Raw genomic sequence first — 20,871 nt, forward strand, 5'->3', positions numbered from 1 at the left:
TTTTTATATTATATATTATATTAAAACATCGAAGATCATGTATTAGGTTAAAGTAGATGACCGATATACTAACACGTATCTATAGACAAATTTATAACCATAATTGCATGTTTAAATCATACAATCTCTTTTTTACTTGACCTAAATGAAAAAATTAATATTTGTTTAACAAAAAACTAACTCCAAATATGGATTTCATTGAAATTTTGAATATAAATAGTCTAAGCATATCACCAATGACAAGACATAGAAGGATAGGAGACATTTAGAGTATAAAGAATTATGTGAACAAATAGTCTTCTCAAGCCTAGTAGCCCTAGATACAAGGTGGACATAAAAAGGAAAGGGCAATGGGCCCTAAAGCCTAGCCTGCTCAAGTGTAAAATCTTAATCATTTGTGGTAAAAAAATGTTTTTTTAGAAAATTTGGCCAAAGCAATGGGCCTTAAGGCCTAGTGGGCTATTGATAATTGTCAAATCTTAATCATTTACTTTAAAAAGCCGATGTTTTTAGAAAATTTCTATATTTTATTATCTTTTTTGGTAGATATGAATAGGTACAAGAATCTTATATTCTAATATGATATTTTTCCTTCTTTTTTTCATCTTACATGAAAAATTGAAATATAATATTCAAAAAAATATAAACACTTTTATAACCAAAAAGGAAAAAAGAAATTCCCTTCCTTATTTTAATTAAAGTCGATATTCTAAAAGATAGAATCATTTATTTTAAAAAGGTGATTTTTTAGAAAATTTTGGTTAATAATACAATTCATATTTTGTACATTTTATTATCTTTTTTGGTAGATATGAAAAGATAGAAGAATCTTTTATTATAATAAATTATATTTCCTTTTCTTTACATATCACATAAAGAATTGGAATATAATATTCAATCAAATATAAAACTTTCATGACCAAAAAGGAAAAAGAATTTTCCTTCCTTATTCTAAATCAGATATTCTAAAAACTTCAGAAAATTTGAAAACACTCTCCACAACTCTCCATCTTATATAAGTATACACATAATTCACTAATTCGTCACAGCTATACCTATCTCCACCATATTATACAATTCAATATTACAAGTATTCAACTAGACATAATTTTATGGCGGCCACACCAAACAACAGACCGGTGGATTTCTATGTCATTCAAGGAACCAGAGAAGTTATTAGGGGTAAGTTTACAAGTCTGTGGGCATAGTCTTTGTTAGATTGATAATTTGGGTTGTTTTTCTTAGACAAATATATATTTGGTCACATACTGAATTACATGCAAGATATTGTGCTTTAGTTTTCTGGAATGACAGAACTTGCACAGCTGATAAGAACATGTTAGAAAGGGCTAATTATCCAAATCGTCACACCAGTAAAATATTTATAATGCTTATAAAAGGATTCACTTCTAATTTTTTGTTTAGTGACCGAAGTGATTCTTTTAGTTATATTATTTTGGGTTCTTCCTCAACTAAAATTTCTGTATTTTTGTTCCTTATGCAGCCGGAGATTGCGTGTTTATGAAATCATTATCTGCACCTAGTTCTGTAGCTCGGGTAGAAAAATTACAAGCTGACAGACATGGTAACGTTGAATTTGAGCTAAGATGGTACTACAAGCCCGAGCATACTCTAGGTAGAAGAAGATCATTTCATGGTGAAAAAGAGTTATTCATGTCTGACCACTTTGACACTCGGGATGCAACCATTATCACAGGAAAGTGCAATATATATTCAGTAGATCAATATGCCAGACTAAAACATGTTGGTCCCGAAGATTTTTATAGTCGTTTCCAGTACCAACATGTTTATGGAATTATGACTCCTGTTCGTGTTAAAGTGTGAGTTCTTTTTGTCCTCTTTCAAGATACATTAATTCGAAATTTTCATATTTAAAAGGATAATAAAACTCACACACGTCTTCAATTTTCCGGAATCCTGTCTATTATAGTGAAGTACATATATAAATATGATTCAATGACATGGTTCGTAATTTCTTCTGCATGAATTCCTAAATTAGGTTTTGCAAATGTGAGTTGCCGTATAATCCCGATGAATTAACGCTACCATGTTCTACCTGCGATGATAGGTACGTCCCAGTTTCCATCTTTTAAAATTCTTGAATGTCGATATGTTTATATCAAATTATATTAACTGCTAGCACCTGATCATAATACTTTATATATGCTTGTAGGTTTCATCCTATGTGTATAGGAATGACTCTTGAGCAAATAAAAAAGCTAACTCATTATATTTGTGATGAGTGCTCTTATGATGATTGCTCAACATCTTCCGAGTATCCCCTGGTATGTTAAAAGCCTTATAATTTTTCCAGGAACTTAGACGTGCTATTTGAAAATCAATATATCCGTTTTTAATTCCTTATTGATTTATGGTTAAAGGTCCTATAATATCATATAATGGTACAAATTAAGCTATATTGATATGTAGTTTGTTTGATTGATTGACTAGGCCATGATGGATGCCAATAAGAATGTCACAGCTGCCTCTAGCAAAATAAGTTCATCAGCATCTTCCACATCAGTAAAAGGTCTGAAGAGAGCTTGTAGTGAACAAGACACTCTTGTGGAAGAGGACGAAGAGGTACTTGGTGACCAGGCAGAAGGAATGGATGAAAATGAAGTGTGAAGAAACTAAGAAGGTCCAAGATAAAGGCTCAAACACAAAATTTTGAACCGGAAAATAAATAAATTTTATGGACAAAATTATGGGTTCCTATCCCCAACGTCAAAGAACAAAAGTTACCTGTACATCTCATTATATATAATTATCAACACCATCTTGTTATTATTTATCTTTAATTTATTTTTTGCATATTGTTTAATGATAAAATTGGCCTAGTTGCATGCACAATATTTCATTCAAATCAAATAAAATTGTAATCTACTTATCCCTAGTCACTAAATTTTCTAGTAATCTAGAAATGAATAATTGCTTGTTATAATTTAGCATCCAAAATAAATAATCAATTTATTTTTTTTAACAAATACGACATTTAATTTAAAAATTATATAATTTAATTTTTCACCCATGTTAATTATATTATAGCAATTTAGAACATCTATTAAGTGAGTGAAGATAGATGGTTAAGACTAAATGATAATTGTTAATTAACTTACAATCACATATGCAAGCTAATTTTAATGTAACTCAAAGTGCGGAACTAGCTCAATGTATATCAAATGAAAAAAATATAAACAAAAATAATATAGAGCTATTTTCATTATATATTTCGTAGATGTACTAATTGTGTATTGTAGTCTTCTCAGAGATGAAACGGTGTGATGCAATCAAAATATTTTAACACAAGCTTTCGCTTTCTCGTTACCTTAAAATGATTCATTAAAAAAAATGATTCATTAAAAGGTTTTAGTGATAAATATATAATATCAATTTTGTACATATTTTACCTATAATTGTTACTTTAGTTTATATGTTGAATTTATTTTTTTCTATTATTTTAATGGTTTGATGACTTCATGAAGAAAATTTTATATAGATTCTAACCATATATATTCGTTTTAATTCCATCTACAAACTTTTATTACTAAATAAAGAGTTTATCATTCTTACAAAATATGAAATTTACTTGGTGATTAAATTATATATTATATTAAAACATCAAAGATCATGTATTAGGTTAAAGTAGATGACCGATATACTAACACATATCTATAGACCAATTTATAATCATAATTGCATGTTTAAATCATACCATCTCTATTTTACTTGACCTAAATGAAAAAAATTAATATTTGTTTAACAAAAAACTAACTCTAAATATGGATTTCATTGAAATTTTGAATATGAATAGTCTAAGCATATCACCAATGACAAGACATAGAAGGATATGAGACATTTAGAGTATAAAGAATTTTGTAAAAAAATAGTCTTCTCAAGCCTAGCAGCCCTAGATACAAGGTGGACATAAAAAGGTAAGGGCAATGGGCCCTAAGGCCTAGTTGACCCAAGTGTGAAATCTTAATCATTTACGATAAAAACTGTTTTTTTAGAAAATTTGGCCAAAGCGATGGGCCTTAAGGCCTAGTGGGCTATTGATAATTGTCAAATCTTAATCATTTACTTTAAAAAGCCGATGTTTTTAGAAAATTTCTATATTTTATTATCTTTTTTGGTAGATATGAATAGGTACAAGAATCTTATATTCTAATATGATATTTTTCCTTATTTTTTTCATCTTACATGAAAAATTGAAATATAATATTCAAAAAAATATAAACACTTTTATAACCAAAAAGGAAAAAAGAAATTCCCTTCCTTATTTTAAAGTCGATATTCTAAAAGATAGAATCATTTATTTTAAAAAGGTGATTTTTTAGAAAATTTTGGTTAATAATACAATTCATATTTTGTACATTTTATTATCTTTTTTGGTAGATATGAAAAGATAGAAGAATCTTTTATTATAATAAATTATATTTCCTTTTCTTTACATATCACATAAAGAATTGGAATATAATATTCAATCAAATATAAAACTTTCATGACCAAAAAGGAAAAAGAATTTTCCTTCCTTATTCTAAATCAGATATTCTAAAAACTTCAGAAAATTTGAAAACACTCTCCACAACTCTCCATCTTATATAAGTATACACATAATTCACTAATTCGTCACAGCTATACCTATCTCCACCATATTATACAATTCAATATTACAAGTATTCAACTAGACATAATTTTATGGCGGCCACACCAAACAACAGACCGGTGGATTTCTATGTCATTCAAGGAACCAGAGAAGTTATTAGGGGTAAGTTTACAAGTCTGTGGGCATAGTCTTTGTTAGATTGATAATTTGGGTTGTTTTTCTTAGACAAATATATATTTGGTCACATACTGAATTACATGCAAGATATTGTGCTTTAGTTTTCTGGAATGACAGAACTTGCACAGCTGATAAGAACATGTTAGAAAGGGCTAATTATCCAAATCGTCACACCAGTAAAATATTTATAATGCTTATAAAAGGATTCACTTCTAATTTTTTGTTTAGTGACCGAAGTGATTCTTTTAGTTATATTATTTTGGGTTCTTCCTCAACTAAAATTTCTGTATTTTTGTTCCTTATGCAGCCGGAGATTGCGTGTTTATGAAATCATTATCTGCACCTAGTTCTGTAGCTCGGGTAGAAAAATTACAAGCTGACAGACATGGTAACGTTGAATTTGAGCTAAGATGGTACTACAAGCCCGAGCATACTCTAGGTAGAAGAAGATCATTTCATGGTGAAAAAGAGTTATTCATGTCTGACCACTTTGACACTCGGGATGCAACCATTATCACAGGAAAGTGCAATATATATTCAGTAGATCAATATGCCAGACTAAAACATGTTGGTCCCGAAGATTTTTATAGTCGTTTCCAGTACCAACATGTTTATGGAATTATGACTCCTGTTCGTGTTAAAGTGTGAGTTCTTTTTGTCCTCTTTCAAGATACATTAATTCGAAATTTTCATATTTAAAAGGATAATAAAACTCACACACGTCTTCAATTTTCCGGAATCCTGTCTATTATAGTGAAGTACATATATAAATATGATTCAATGACATGGTTCGTAATTTCTTCTGCATGAATTCCTAAATTAGGTTTTGCAAATGTGAGTTGCCGTATAATCCCGATGAATTAACGCTACCATGTTCTACCTGCGATGATAGGTACGTCCCAGTTTCCATCTTTTAAAATTCTTGAATGTCGATATGTTTATATCAAATTATATTAACTGCTAGCACCTGATCATAATACTTTATATATGCTTGTAGGTTTCATCCTATGTGTATAGGAATGACTCTTGAGCAAATAAAAAAGCTAACTCATTATATTTGTGATGAGTGCTCTTATGATGATTGCTCAACATCTTCCGAGTATCCCCTGGTATGTTAAAAGCCTTATAATTTTTCCAGGAACTTAGACGTGCTATTTGAAAATCAATATATCCGTTTTTAATTCCTTATTGATTTATGGTTAAAGGTCCTATAATATCATATAATGGTACAAATTAAGCTATATTGATATGTAGTTTGTTTGATTGATTGACTAGGCCATGATGGATGCCAATAAGAATGTCACAGCTGCCTCTAGCAAAATAAGTTCATCAGCATCTTCCACATCAGTAAAAGGTCTGAAGAGAGCTTGTAGTGAACAAGACACTCTTGTGGAAGAGGACGAAGAGGTACTTGGTGACCAGGCAGAAGGAATGGATGAAAATGAAGTGTGAAGAAACTAAGAAGGTCCAAGATAAAGGCTCAAACACAAAATTTTGAACCGGAAAATAAATAAATTTTATGGACAAAATTATGGGTTCCTATCCCCAACGTCAAAGAACAAAAGTTACCTGTACATCTCATTATATATAATTATCAACACCATCTTGTTATTATTTATCTTTAATTTATTTTTTGCATATTGTTTAATGATAAAATTGGCCTAGTTGCATGCACAATATTTCATTCAAATCAAATAAAATTGTAATCTACTTATCCCTAGTCACTAAATTTTCTAGTAATCTAGAAATGAATAATTGCTTGTTATAATTTAGCATCCAAAATAAATAATCAATTTATTTTTTTTAACAAATACGACATTTAATTTAAAAATTATATAATTTAATTTTCACCCATGTTAATTATATTATAGCAATTTAGAACATCTATTAAGTGAGTGAAGATAGATGGTTAAGACTAAATGATAATTGTTAATTAACTTACAATCACATATGCAAGCTAATTTTAATGTAACTCAAAGTGCGGAACTAGCTCAATGTATATCAAATGAAAAAAATATAAACAAAAATAATATAGAGCTATTTTCATTATATATTTCGTAGATGTACTAATTGTGTATTGTAGTCTTCTCAGAGATGAAACGGTGTGATGCAATCAAAATATTTTAACACAAGCTTTCGCTTTCTCGTTACCTTAAAATGATTCATTAAAAAAAATGATTCATTAAAAGGTTTTAGTGATAAATATATAATATCAATTTTGTACATATTTTACCTATAATTGTTACTTTAGTTTATATGTTGAATTTATTTTTTTCTATTATTTTAATGGTTTGATGACTTCATGAAGAAAATTTTATATAGATTCTAACCATATATATTCGTTTTAATTCCATCTACAAACTTTTATTACTAAATAAAGAGTTTATCATTCTTACAAAATATGAAATTTACTTGGTGATTAAATTATATATTATATTAAAACATCAAAGATCATGTATTAGGTTAAAGTAGATGACCGATATACTAACACATATCTATAGACCAATTTATAATCATAATTGCATGTTTAAATCATACCATCTCTATTTTACTTGACCTAAATGAAAAAAATTAATATTTGTTTAACAAAAAACTAACTCTAAATATGGATTTCATTGAAATTTTGAATATGAATAGTCTAAGCATATCACCAATGACAAGACATAGAAGGATATGAGACATTTAGAGTATAAAGAATTTTGTAAAAAAATAGTCTTCTCAAGCCTAGCAGCCCTAGATACAAGGTGGACATAAAAAGGTAAGGGCAATGGGCCCTAAGGCCTAGTTGACCCAAGTGTGAAATCTTAATCATTTACGATAAAAACTGTTTTTTTAGAAAATTTGGCCAAAGCAATGGGCCTTAAGGCCTAGTGGGCTATTGATAATTGTCAAATCTTAATCATTTACTTTAAAAAGCCGATGTTTTTAGAAAATTTCTATATTTTATTATCTTTTTTGGTAGATATGAATAGGTACAAGAATCTTATATTCTAATATGATATTTTTCCTTTTTTTCATCTTACATGAAAAATTGAAATATAATATTCAAAAAAATATAAACACTTTTATAACCAAAAAGGAAAAAAGAAATTCCCTTCCTTATTTTAAAGTCGATATTCTAAAAGATAGAATCATTTATTTTAAAAAGGTGATTTTTTAGAAAATTTTGGTTAATAATACAATTCATATTTTGTACATTTTATTATCTTTTTTGGTAGATATGAAAAGATAGAAGAATCTTTTATTATAATAAATTATATTTCCTTTTCTTTACATATTACATAAAGAATTGGAATATAATATTCAATCAAATATAAAACTTTCATGACCAAAAAGGAAAAAGAATTTTCCTTCCTTATTCTAAATCAGATATTCTAAAAACTTCAGAAAATTTGAAAACACTCTCCACAACTCTCCATCTTATATAAGTATACACATAATTCACTAATTCGTCACAGCTATACCTATCTCCACCATATTATACAATTCAATATTACAAGTATTCAACTAAACATAATTTTATGGCGGCCACACCAAACAACAGACCGGTGGATTTCTATGTCATTCAAGGAACCAGAGAAGTTATTAGGGGTAAGTTTACAAGTCTGTGGGCATAGTCTTTGTTAGATTGATAATTTGGGTTGTTTTTCTTAGACAAATATATATTTGGTCACATACTGAATTACATGCAAGATATTGTGCTTTAGTTTTCTGGAATGACAGAACTTGCACAGCTGATAAGAACATGTTAGAAAGGGCTAATTATCCAAATCGTCACACCAGTAAAATATTTATAATGCTTATAAAAGGATTCACTTCTAATTTTTTGTTTAGTGACCGAAGTGATTCTTTTAGTTATATTATTTTGGGTTCTTCCTCAACTAAAATTTCTGTATTTTTGTTCCTTATGCAGCCGGAGATTGCGTGTTTATGAAATCATTATCTGCACCTAGTTCTGTAGCTCGGGTAGAAAAATTACAAGCTGACAGACATGGTAACGTTGAATTTGAGCTAAGATGGTACTACAAGCCCGAGCATACTCTAGGTAGAAGAAGATCATTTCATGGTGAAAAAGAGTTATTCATGTCTGACCACTTTGACACTCGGGATGCAACCATTATCACAGGAAAGTGCAATATATATTCAGTAGATCAATATGCCAGACTAAAACATGTTGGTCCCGAAGATTTTTATAGTCGTTTCCAGTACCAACATGTTTATGGAATTATGACTCCTGTTCGTGTTAAAGTGTGAGTTCTTTTTGTCCTCTTTCAAGATACATTAATTCGAAATTTTCATATTTAAAAGGATAATAAAACTCACACACGTCTTCAATTTTCCGGAATCCTGTCTATTATAGTGAAGTACATATATAAATATGATTCAATGACATGGTTCGTAATTTCTTCTGCATGAATTCCTAAATTAGGTTTTGCAAATGTGAGTTGCCGTATAATCCCGATGAATTAACGCTACCATGTTCTACCTGCGATGATAGGTACGTCCCAGTTTCCATCTTTTAAAATTCTTGAATGTCGATATGTTTATATCAAATTATATTAACTGCTAGCACCTGATCATAATACTTTATATATGCTTGTAGGTTTCATCCTATGTGTATAGGAATGACTCTTGAGCAAATAAAAAGCTAACTCATTATATTTGTGATGAGTGCTCTTATGATGATTGCTCAACATCTTCCGAGTATCCCCTGGTATGTTAAAAGCCTTATAATTTTTCCAGGAACTTAGACGTGCTATTTGAAAATCAATATATCCGTTTTTAATTCCTTATTGATTTATGGTTAAAGGTCCTATAATATCATATAATGGTACAAATTAAGCTATATTGATATGTAGTTTGTTTGATTGATTGACTAGGCCATGATGGATGCCAATAAGAATGTCACAGCTGCCTCTAGCAAAATAAGTTCATCAGCATCTTCCACATCAGTAAAAGGTCTGAAGAGAGCTTGTAGTGAACAAGACACTCTTGTGGAAGAGGACGAAGAGGTACTTGGTGACCAGGCAGAAGGAATGGATGAAAATGAAGTGTGAAGAAACTAAGAAGGTCCAAGATAAAGGCTCAAACACAAAATTTTGAACCGGAAAATAAATAAATTTTATGGACAAAATTATGGGTTCCTATCCCCAACGTCAAAGAACAAAAGTTACCTGTACATCTCATTATATATAATTATCAACACCATCTTGTTATTATTTATCTTTAATTTATTTTTTGCATATTGTTTAATGATAAAATTGGCCTAGTTGCATGCACAATATTTCATTCAAATCAAATAAAATTGTAATCTACTTATCCCTAGTCACTAAATTTTCTAGTAATCTAGAAATGAATAATTGCTTGTTATAATTTAGCATCCAAAATAAATAATCAATTTATTTTTTTTAACAAATACGACATTTAATTTAAAAATTATATAATTTAATTTTTCACCCATGTTAATTATATTATAGCAATTTAGAACATCTATTAAGTGAGTGAAGATAGATGGTTAAGACTAAATGATAATTGTTAATTAACTTACAATCACATATGCAAGCTAATTTTAATGTAACTCAAAGTGCGGAACTAGCTCAATGTATATCAAATGAAAAAAATATAAACAAAAATAATATAGAGCTATTTTCATTATATATTTCGTAGATGTACTAATTGTGTATTGTAGTCTTCTCAGAGATGAAACGGTGTGATGCAATCAAAATATTTTAACACAAGCTTTCGCTTTCTCGTTACCTTAAAATGATTCATTAAAAAAAATGATTCATTAAAAGGTTTTAGTGATAAATATATAATATCAATTTTGTACATATTTTACCTATAATTGTTACTTTAGTTTATATGTTGAATTTATTTTTTTCTATTATTTTAATGGTTTGATGACTTCATGAAGAAAATTTTATATAGATTCTAACCATATATATTCGTTTTAATTCCATCTACAAACTTTTATTACTAAATAAAGAGTTTATTATTCTTACAAAATATGAAATTTACTTGGTGATTAAATTATATATTATATTAAAACATCAAAGATCATGTATTAGGTTAAAGTAGATGACCGATATACTAACACATATCTATAGACCAATTTATAACCATAATTGCATGTTTAAATCATACCATCTCTATTTTACTTGACCTAAATGAAAAAAATTAATATTTGTTTAACAAAAAACTAACTCTAAATATGGATTTCATTGAAATTTTGAATATGAATAGTCTAAGCATATCACCAATGACAAGACATAGAAGGATATGAGACATTTAGAGTATAAAGAATTTTGTAAAAAAATAGTCTTCTCAAGCCTAGCAGCCCTAGATACAAGGTGGACATAAAAAGGTAAGGGCAATGGGCCCTAAGGCCTAGTTGACCCAAGTGTGAAATCTTAATCATTTACGATAAAAACTGTTTTTTTAGAAAATTTGGCCAAAGCAATGGGCCTTAAGGCCTAGTGGGCTATTGATAATTGTCAAATCTTAATCATTTACTTTAAAAAGCCGATGTTTTTAGAAAATTTCTATATTTTATTATCTTTTTTGGTAGATATGAATAGGTACAAGAATCTTATATTCTAATATGATATTTTTCCTTCTTTTTTTCATCTTACATGAAAAATTGAAATATAATATTCAAAAAAATATAAACACTTTTATAACCAAAAAGGAAAAAAGAAATTCCCTTCCTTATTTATTAAAGTCGATATTCTAAAAGATAGAATCATTTATTTTAAAAAGGTGATTTTTTAGAAAATTTTGGTTAATAATACAATTCATATTTTGTACATTTTATTATCTTTTTTGGTAGATATGAAAAGATAGAAGAATCTTTTATTATAATAAATTATATTTCCTTTTCTTTACATATTACATAAAGAATTGGAATATAATATTCAATCAAATATAAAACTTTCATGACCAAAAAGGAAAAAGAATTTTCCTTCCTTATTCTAAATCAGATATTCTAAAAACTTCAGAAAATTTGAAAACACTCTCCACAACTCTCCATCTTATATAAGTATACACATAATTCACTAATTCGTCACAGCTATACCTATCTCCACCATATTATACAATTCAATATTACAAGTATTCAACTAAACATAATTTTATGGCGGCCACACCAAACAACAGACCGGTGGATTTCTATGTCATTCAAGGAACCAGAGAAGTTATTAGGGGTAAGTTTACAAGTCTGTGGGCATAGTCTTTGTTAGATTGATAATTTGGGTTGTTTTTCTTAGACAAATATATATTTGGTCACATACTGAATTACATGCAAGATATTGTGCTTTAGTTTTCTGGAATGACAGAACTTGCACAGCTGATAAGAACATGTTAGAAAGGGCTAATTATCCAAATCGTCACACCAGTAAAATATTTATAATGCTTATAAAAGGATTCACTTCTAATTTTTTGTTTAGTGACCGAAGTGATTCTTTTAGTTATATTATTTTGGGTTCTTCCTCAACTAAAATTTCTGTATTTTTGTTCCTTATGCAGCCGGAGATTGCGTGTTTATGAAATCATTATCTGCACCTAGTTCTGTAGCTCGGGTAGAAAAATTACAAGCTGACAGACATGGTAACGTTGAATTTGAGCTAAGATGGTACTACAAGCCCGAGCATACTCTAGGTAGAAGAAGATCATTTCATGGTGAAAAAGAGTTATTCATGTCTGACCACTTTGACACTCGGGATGCAACCATTATCACAGGAAAGTGCAATATATATTCAGTAGATCAATATGCCAGACTAAAACATGTTGGTCCCGAAGATTTTTATAGTCGTTTCCAGTACCAACATGTTTATGGAATTATGACTCCTGTTCGTGTTAAAGTGTGAGTTCTTTTTGTCCTCTTTCAAGATACATTAATTCGAAATTTTCATATTTAAAAGGATAATAAAACTCACACACGTCTTCAATTTTCCGGAATCCTGTCTATTATAGTGAAGTACATATATAAATATGATTCAATGACATGGTTCGTAATTTCTTCTGCATGAATTCCTAAATTAGGTTTTGCAAATGTGAGTTGCCGTATAATCCCGATGAATTAACGCTACCATGTTCTACCTGCGATGATAGGTACGTCCCAGTTTCCATCTTTTAAAATTCTTGAATGTCGATATGTTTATATCAAATTATATTAACTGCTAGCACCTGATCATAATACTTTATATATGCTTGTAGGTTTCATCCTATGTGTATAGGAATGACTCTTGAGCAAATAAAAAAGCTAACTCATTATATTTGTGATGAGTGCTCTTATGATGATTGCTCAACATCTTCCGAGTATCCCCTGGTATGTTAAAAGCCTTATAATTTTTCCAGGAACTTAGACGTGCTATTTGAAAATCAATATATCCGTTTTTAATTCCTTATTGATTTATGGTTAAAGGTCCTATAATATCATATAATGGTACAAATTAAGCTATATTGATATGTAGTTTGTTTGATTGATTGACTAGGCCATGATGGATGCCAATAAGAATGTCACAGCTGCCTCTAGCAAAATAAGTTCATCAGCATCTTCCACATCAGTAAAAGGTCTGAAGAGAGCTTGTAGTGAACAAGACACTCTTGTGGAAGAGGAAGAAGAGGTACTTGGTGACCAGGCAGAAGGAATGGATGAAAATGAAGTGTGAAGAAACTAAGAAGGTCCAAGATAAAGGCTCAAACACAAAATTTTGAACCGGAAAATAAATAAATTTTATGGACAAAATTATGGGTTCCTATCCCCAACGTCAAAGAACAAAAGTTACCTGTACATCTCATTATATATAATTATCAACACCATCTTGTTATTATTTATCTTTAATTTATTTTTTGCATATTGTTTAATGATAAAATTGGCCTAGTTGCATGCACAATATTTCATTCAAATCAAATAAAATTGTAATCTACTTATCCCTAGTCACTAAATTTTCTAGTAATCTAGAAATGAATAATTGCTTGTTATAATTTAGCATCCAAAATAAATAATCAATTTATTTTTTTTAACAAATACGACATTTAATTTAAAAATTATATAATTTAATTTTTCACCCATGTTAATTATATTATAGCAATTTAGAACATCTATTAAGTGAGTGAAGATAGATGGTTAAGACTAAATGATAATTGTTAATTAACTTACAATCACATATGCAAGCTAATTTTAATGTAACTCAAAGTGCGGAACTAGCTCAATGTATATCAAATGAAAAAAATATAAACAAAAATAATATAGAGCTATTTTCATTATATATTTCGTAGATGTACTAATTGTGTATTGTAGTCTTCTCAGAGATGAAACGGTGTGATGCAATCAAAATATTTTAACACAAGCTTTCGCTTTCTCGTTACCTTAAAATGATTCATTAAAAAAAATGATTCATTAAAAGGTTTTAGTGATAAATATATAATATCAATTTTGTACATATTTTACCTATAATTGTTACTTTAGTTTATATGTTGAATTTATTTTTTTTATTATTTTAATGGTTTGATGACTTCATGAAGAAAATTTTATATAGATTCTAACCATATATATTCGTTTTAATTCCATCTACAAACTTTTATTACTAAATAAAGAGTTTATTATTCTTACAAAATATGAAATTTACTTGGTGATTAAATTATATATTATATTAAAACATCAAAGATCATGTATTAGGTTAAAGTAGATGACCGATATACTAACACATATCTATAGACCAATTTATAACCATAATTGCATGTTTAAATCATACCATCTCTATTTTACTTGACCTAAATGAAAAAAATTAATATTTGTTTAACAAAAAACTAACTCTAAATATGGATTTCATTGAAATTTTGAATATGAATAGTCTAAGCATATCACCAATGACAAGACATAGAAGGATATGAGACATTTAGAGTATAAAGAATTTTGTAAAAAAATAGTCTTCTCAAGCCTAGCAGCCCTAGATACAAGGTGGACATAAAAAGGTAAGGGCAATGGGCCCTAAGGCCTAGTTGACGCAAGTGTGAAATCTTAATCATTTACGATAAAAACTGTTTTTTTAGAAAATTTGGCCAAAGCAATGGGCCTTAAGGCCTAGTGGGCTATTGATAATTGTCAAATCTTAATCATTTACTTTAAAAAGCTGATGTTTTTAGAAAATTTCTATATTTTATTATCTTTTTTGGTAGATATGAATAGGTACAAGAATCTTATATTCTAATATGATATTTTTCCTTCTTTTTTCATCTTACATGAAAAATTGAAATATAATATTCAAAAAAATATAAACACTTTTATAACCAAAAAGGAAAAAAGAAATTCCCTTCCTTATTTTAAAGTCGATATTCTAAAAGATAGAATCATTTATTTTAAAAAGGTGATTTTTTAGAAAATTTTGGTTAATAATACAATTCATATTTTGTACATTTTATTATCTTTTTTGGTAGATATGAAAAGATAGAAGAATCTTTTATTATAATAAATTATATTTCCTTTTCTTTACATATTACATAAAGAATTGGAATATAATATTCAATCAAATATAAAACTTTCATGACCAAAAAGGAAAAAGAATTTTCCTTCCTTATTCTAAATCAGATATTCTAAAAACTTCAGAAAATTTGAAAACACTCTCCACAACTCTCCATCTTATATAAGTATACACATAATTCACTAATTCGTCACAGCTATACCTATCTCCACCATATTATACAATTCAATATTACAAGTATTCAACTAAACATAATTTTATGGCGGCCACACCAAACAACAGACCGGTGGATTTCTATGTCATTCAAGGAACCAGAGAAGTTATTAGGGGTAAGTTTACAAGTCTGTGGGCATAGTCTTTGTTAGATTGATAATTTGGGTTGTTTTTCTTAGACAAATATATATTTGGTCACATACTGAATTACATGCAAGATATTGTGCTTTAGTTTTCTGGAATGACAGAACTTGCACAGCTGATAAGAACATGTTAGAAAGGGCTAATTATCCAAATCGTCACACCAGTAAAATATTTATAATGCTTATAAAAGGATTCACTTCTAATTTTTTGTTTAGTGACCGAAGTGATTCTTTTAGTTATATTATTTTGGGTTCTTCCTCAACTAAAATTTCTGTATTTTTGTTCCTTATGCAGCCGGAGATTGCGTGTTTATGAAATCATTATCTGCACCTAGTTCTGTAGCTCGGGTAGAAAAATTACAAGCTGACAGACATGGTAACGTTGAATTTGAGCTAAGATGGTACTACAAGCCCGAGCATACTCTAGGTAGAAGAAGATCATTTCATGGTGAAAAAGAGTTATTCATGTCTGACCACTTTGACACTCGGGATGCAACCATTATCACAGGAAAGTGCAATATATATTCAGTAGATCAATATGCCAGACTAAAACATGTTGGTCCCGAAGATTTTTATAGTCGTTTCCAATACCAACATGTTTATGGAATTATGACTCCTGTTCGTGTTAAAGTGTGAGTTCTTTTTGTCCTCTTTCAAGATACATTAATTCGAAATTTTCATATTTAAAAGGATAATAAAACTCACACACGTCTTCAATTTTCCGGAATCCTGTCTATTATAGTGAAGTACATATATAAATATGATTCAATGACATGGTTCGTAATTTCTTCTGCATGAATTCCTAAATTAGGTTTTGCAAATGTGAGTTGCCGTATAATCCCGATGAATTAACGCTACCATGTTCTACCTGCGATGATAGGTACGTCCCAGTTTCCATCTTTTAAAATTCTTGAATGTCGATATGTTTATATCAAATTATATTAACTGCTAGCACCTGATCATAATACTTTATATATGCTTGTAGGTTTCATCCTATGTGTATAGGAATGACTCTTGAGCAAATAAAAAGCTAACTCATTATATTTGTGATGAGTGCTCTTATGATGATTGCTCAACATCTTCCGAGTATCCCCTGGTATGTTAAAAGCCTTATAATTCTTCCAGGAACTTAGACGTGCTATTTGAAAATCAATATATCCGTTTTTAATTCCTTATTGATTTATGGTTAAAGGTCCTATATATCATATAATGGTACAAATTAAGCTATATTGATATGTAGTTTGTTTGATTGATTGACTAGGCCATGATGGATGCCAATAAGAATGTCACAGCTGCCTCTAGCAAAATAAGTTCATCAGCATCTTCCACATCAGTAAAAGGTCTGAAGAGAGCTTGTAGTGAACAAGACACTCTTGTGGAAGAGGAAGAAGAGGTACTTGGTGACCAGGCAGAAGGAATGGATGAAAATGAAGTGTGAAGAAACTAAGAAGGTCCAAGATAAAGGCTCAAACACAAAATTTTGAACAGGAAAATAAATAAATTTTATGGACAAAATTATGGGTTCCTATCCCCAACGTCAAAGAACAAAAGTTACCTGTACATCTCATTATATATAATTATCAACACCATCTTGTTATTATTTATCTTTAATTTATTTTTTGCATATTGTTTAATGATAAAATTGGCCTAGTTGCATGCACAATATTTCATTCAAATCAAATAAAATTGTAATCTACTTATCCCTAGTCACTAAATTTTCTAGTAATCTAGAAATGAATAATTGCTTGTTATAATTTAGCATCCAAAATAAATAATCAATTTATTTTTTTTTAACAAATACGACATTTAATTTAAAAATTATATAATTTAATTTTTCACCCATGTTAATTATATTATAGCAATTTAGAACATCTATTAAGTGAGTGAAGATAGATGGTTAAGACTAAATGATAATTGTTAATTAACTTACAATCACATATGCAAGCTAATTTTAATGTAACTCAAAGTGCGGAACTAGCTCAATGTATATCAAATGAAAAAAATATAAACAAAAATAATATAGAGCTATTTTCATTATATATTTCGTAGATGTACTAATTGTGTATTGTAGTCTTCTCAGAGATGAAACGGTGTGATGCAATCAAAATATTTTAACACAAGCTTTCGCTTTCTCGTTACCTTAAAATGATTCATTAAAAAAAAATGATTCATTAAAAGGTTTTAGTGATAAATATATAATATCAATTTTGTACATATTTTACCTATAATTGTTACTTTAGTTTATATGTTGAATTTATTTTTTTTTATTATTTTAATGGTTTGATGACTTCATGAAGAAAATTTTATATAGATTCTAACCATATATATTCGTTTTAATTCCATCTACAAACTTTTATTACTAAATAAAGAGTTTATTATTCTTACAAAATATGAAATTTACTTGGTGATTAAATTATATATTATATTAAAACATCAAAGATCATGTATTAGGTTAAAGTAGATGACCGATATACTAACACATATCTATAGACCAATTTATAACCATAATTGCATGTTTAAATCATACCATCTCTATTTTACTTGACCTAAATGAAAAAAATTAATATTTGTTTAACAAAAAACTAACTCTAAATATGGATTTCATTGAAATTTTGAATATGAATAGTCTAAGCATATCACCAATGACAAGACATAGAAGGATATGAGACATTTAGAGTATAAAGAATTTTGTAAAAAAATAGTCTTCTCAAGCCTAGCAGCCCTAGATACAAGGTGGACATAAAAAGGTAAGGGCAATGGGCCCTAAGGCCTAGTTGACCCAAGTGTGAAATCTTAATCATTTACGATAAAAACTGTTTTTTTAGAAAATTTGGCCAAAGCAATGGGCCTTAAGGCCTAGTGGGCTATTGATAATTGTCAAATCTTAATCATTTACTTTAAAAAGCCGATGTTTTTAGAAAATTTCTATATTTTATTATCTTTTTTGGTAGATATGAATAGGTACAAGAATCTTATATTCTAATATGATATTTTTCCTTATTTTTTTCATCTTACATGAAAAATTGAAATATAATATTCAAAAAAATATAAACACTTTTATAACCAAAAAGGAAAAAAGAAATTCCCTTCCTTATTTTAAAGTCGATATTCTAAAAGATAGAATCATTTATTTTAAAAAGGTGATTTTTTAGAAAATTTTGGTTAATAATACAATTCATATTTTGTACATTTTATTATCTTTTTTGGTAGATATGAAAAGATAGAAGAATCTTTTATTATAATAAATTATATTTCCTTTTCTTTACATATTACATAAAGAATTGGAATATAATATTCAATCAAATATAAAACTTTCATGACCAAAAAGGAAAAAGAATTTTCCTTCCTTATTCTAAATCAGATATTCTAAAATTAAACTTCAGAAAATTTGAAAACACTCTCCACAACTCTCCATCTTATATAAGTATACACATAATTCATAATTCGTCACAGCTATACCTATATCCACCATATTATACAATTCAATATTACAAGTATTCAACTAAACATAATTTTATGGCGGCCACACCAAACAACAGACCGGTGGATTTCTATGTCATTCAAGGAACCAGAGAAGTTATTAGGGGTAAGTTTACAAGTATGTGGGCATAGTCTTTGTTAGATTGATAATTTGGGTTGTTTTTCTTAGACAAATATATATTTGGTCACATACTGAATTACATGCAAGATATTGTGCTTTAGTTTTCTGGAATGACAGAACTTGCACAGCTGATAAGAACATGTTAGAAAGGGCTAATTATCCAAATCGTCACACCAGTAAAATATTTATAATGCTTATAAAAGGATTCACTTCTAATTTTTTGTTTAGTGACCGAAGTGATTCTTTTAGTTATATTATTTTGGGTTCTTCCTCAACTAAAATTTCTGTATTTTTGTTCCTTATGCAGCCGGAGATTGCGTGTTTATGAAATCATTATCTGCACCTAGTTCTGTAGCTCGGGTAGAAAAATTACAAGCTGACAGACATGGTAACGTTGAATTTGAGCTAAGATGGTACTACAAGCCCGAGCATACTCTAGGTAGAAGAAGATCATTTCATGGTGAAAAAGAGTTATTCATGTCTGACCACTTTGACACTCGGGATGCAACCATTATCACAGGAAAGTGCAATATATATTCAGTAGATCAATATGCCAGACTAAAACATGTTGGTCCCAAAGATTTTTATAGTCGTTTCCAATACCAACATGTTTATGGAATTATGACTCCTGTTCGTGTTAAAGTGTGAGTTCTTTTTGTCCTCTTTCAAGATACATTAATTCGAAATTTTCATATTTAAAAGGATAATAAAACTCACACACGTCTTCAATTTTCGGGAATCCTGTCTATTATAGTGAAGTACATATATAAATATGATTCAATGACATGGTTCGTAATTTCTTCTGCATGAATTCCTAAATTAGGTTTTGCAAATGTGAGTTGCCGTATAATCCCGATGAATTAACGCTACCATGTTCTACCTGCGATGATAGGTACGTCCCAGTTTCCATCTTTTAAAATTCTTGAATGTCGATATGTTTATATCAAATTATATTAACTGCTAGCACCTGATCATAATACTTTATATATGCTTGTAGGTTTCATCCTATGTGTATAGGAATGACTCTTGAGCAAATAAAAAAGCTAACTCATTATATTTGTGATGAGTGCTCTTATGATGATTGCTCAACATCTTCCGAGTATCCCCTGGTATGTTAAAAGCCTTATAATTCTTCCAGGAACTTAGACGTGCTATTTGAAAATCAATATATCCGTTTTTAATTCCTTATTGATTTATGGTTAAAGGTCCTATATTATCATATAATGGTACAAATTAAGCTATATTGATATGTAGTTTGTTTGATTGATTGACTAGGCCATGATGGATGCCAATAAGAATGTCACAGCTGCCTCTAGCAAAATAAGTTCATCAGCATCTTCCACATCAGTAAAAGGTCTGAAGAGAGCTTGTAGTGAACAAGACACTCTTGTGGAAGAGGAAGAAGAGGTACTTGGTGACCAGGCAGAAGGAATGGATGAAAATGAAGTGTGAAGAAACTAAGAAGGTCCAAGATAAAGGCTCAAACACAAAATTTTGAACCGGAAAATAAATAAATTTTATGGACAAAATTATGGGTTCCTATCCCCAACGTCAAAGAACAAAAGTTACCTGTACATCTCATTATATATAATTATCAACACCATCTTGTTATTATTTATCTTTAAT

General features: G+C 29.0%; 4 protein-coding genes across 4 annotated transcripts; all 4 read left to right on the top strand.

Moving 5' to 3' along the window:
- The first annotated feature begins 1,112 nt into the window (after positions 1-1,112).
- Positions 1,113-2,649, top strand: LOC108221214 (chromatin remodeling protein EBS-like). The gene is made up of 5 exons (XM_017395113.2): positions 1,113-1,182; positions 1,505-1,841; positions 2,021-2,089; positions 2,195-2,306; positions 2,473-2,649. Exons 1-5 carry the CDS (start codon positions 1,113-1,115, stop codon positions 2,647-2,649), a joined length of 765 nt encoding a protein of 254 aa, XP_017250602.2.
- Positions 2,650-4,722: 2,073 nt separating this feature from the next.
- LOC135149920 (chromatin remodeling protein EBS-like) lies at positions 4,723-6,259 on the top strand. The gene is made up of 5 exons (XM_064086065.1): positions 4,723-4,792; positions 5,115-5,451; positions 5,631-5,699; positions 5,805-5,916; positions 6,083-6,259. Exons 1-5 carry the CDS (start codon positions 4,723-4,725, stop codon positions 6,257-6,259), a joined length of 765 nt encoding a protein of 254 aa, XP_063942135.1.
- A 5,680-nt stretch (positions 6,260-11,939) lies between these two features.
- On the top strand, positions 11,940-13,476 carry LOC135149922 (chromatin remodeling protein EBS-like). The gene is made up of 5 exons (XM_064086069.1): positions 11,940-12,009; positions 12,332-12,668; positions 12,848-12,916; positions 13,022-13,133; positions 13,300-13,476. The coding sequence occupies exons 1-5, from the start codon at positions 11,940-11,942 to the stop codon at positions 13,474-13,476; spliced, it is 765 nt and encodes a 254-aa protein (XP_063942139.1).
- Positions 13,477-19,160: 5,684 nt separating this feature from the next.
- LOC108221205 (chromatin remodeling protein EBS-like) lies at positions 19,161-20,697 on the top strand. The gene is made up of 5 exons (XM_064086071.1): positions 19,161-19,230; positions 19,553-19,889; positions 20,069-20,137; positions 20,243-20,354; positions 20,521-20,697. The coding sequence occupies exons 1-5, from the start codon at positions 19,161-19,163 to the stop codon at positions 20,695-20,697; spliced, it is 765 nt and encodes a 254-aa protein (XP_063942141.1).
- Positions 20,698-20,871: the final 174 nt, after the last annotated feature.

Source organism: Daucus carota, chromosome 1, assembly GCF_001625215.2.
Source record: "Daucus carota subsp. sativus chromosome 1, DH1 v3.0, whole genome shotgun sequence".
Taxonomy (NCBI): Eukaryota; Viridiplantae; Streptophyta; class Magnoliopsida; order Apiales; family Apiaceae; genus Daucus; species Daucus carota.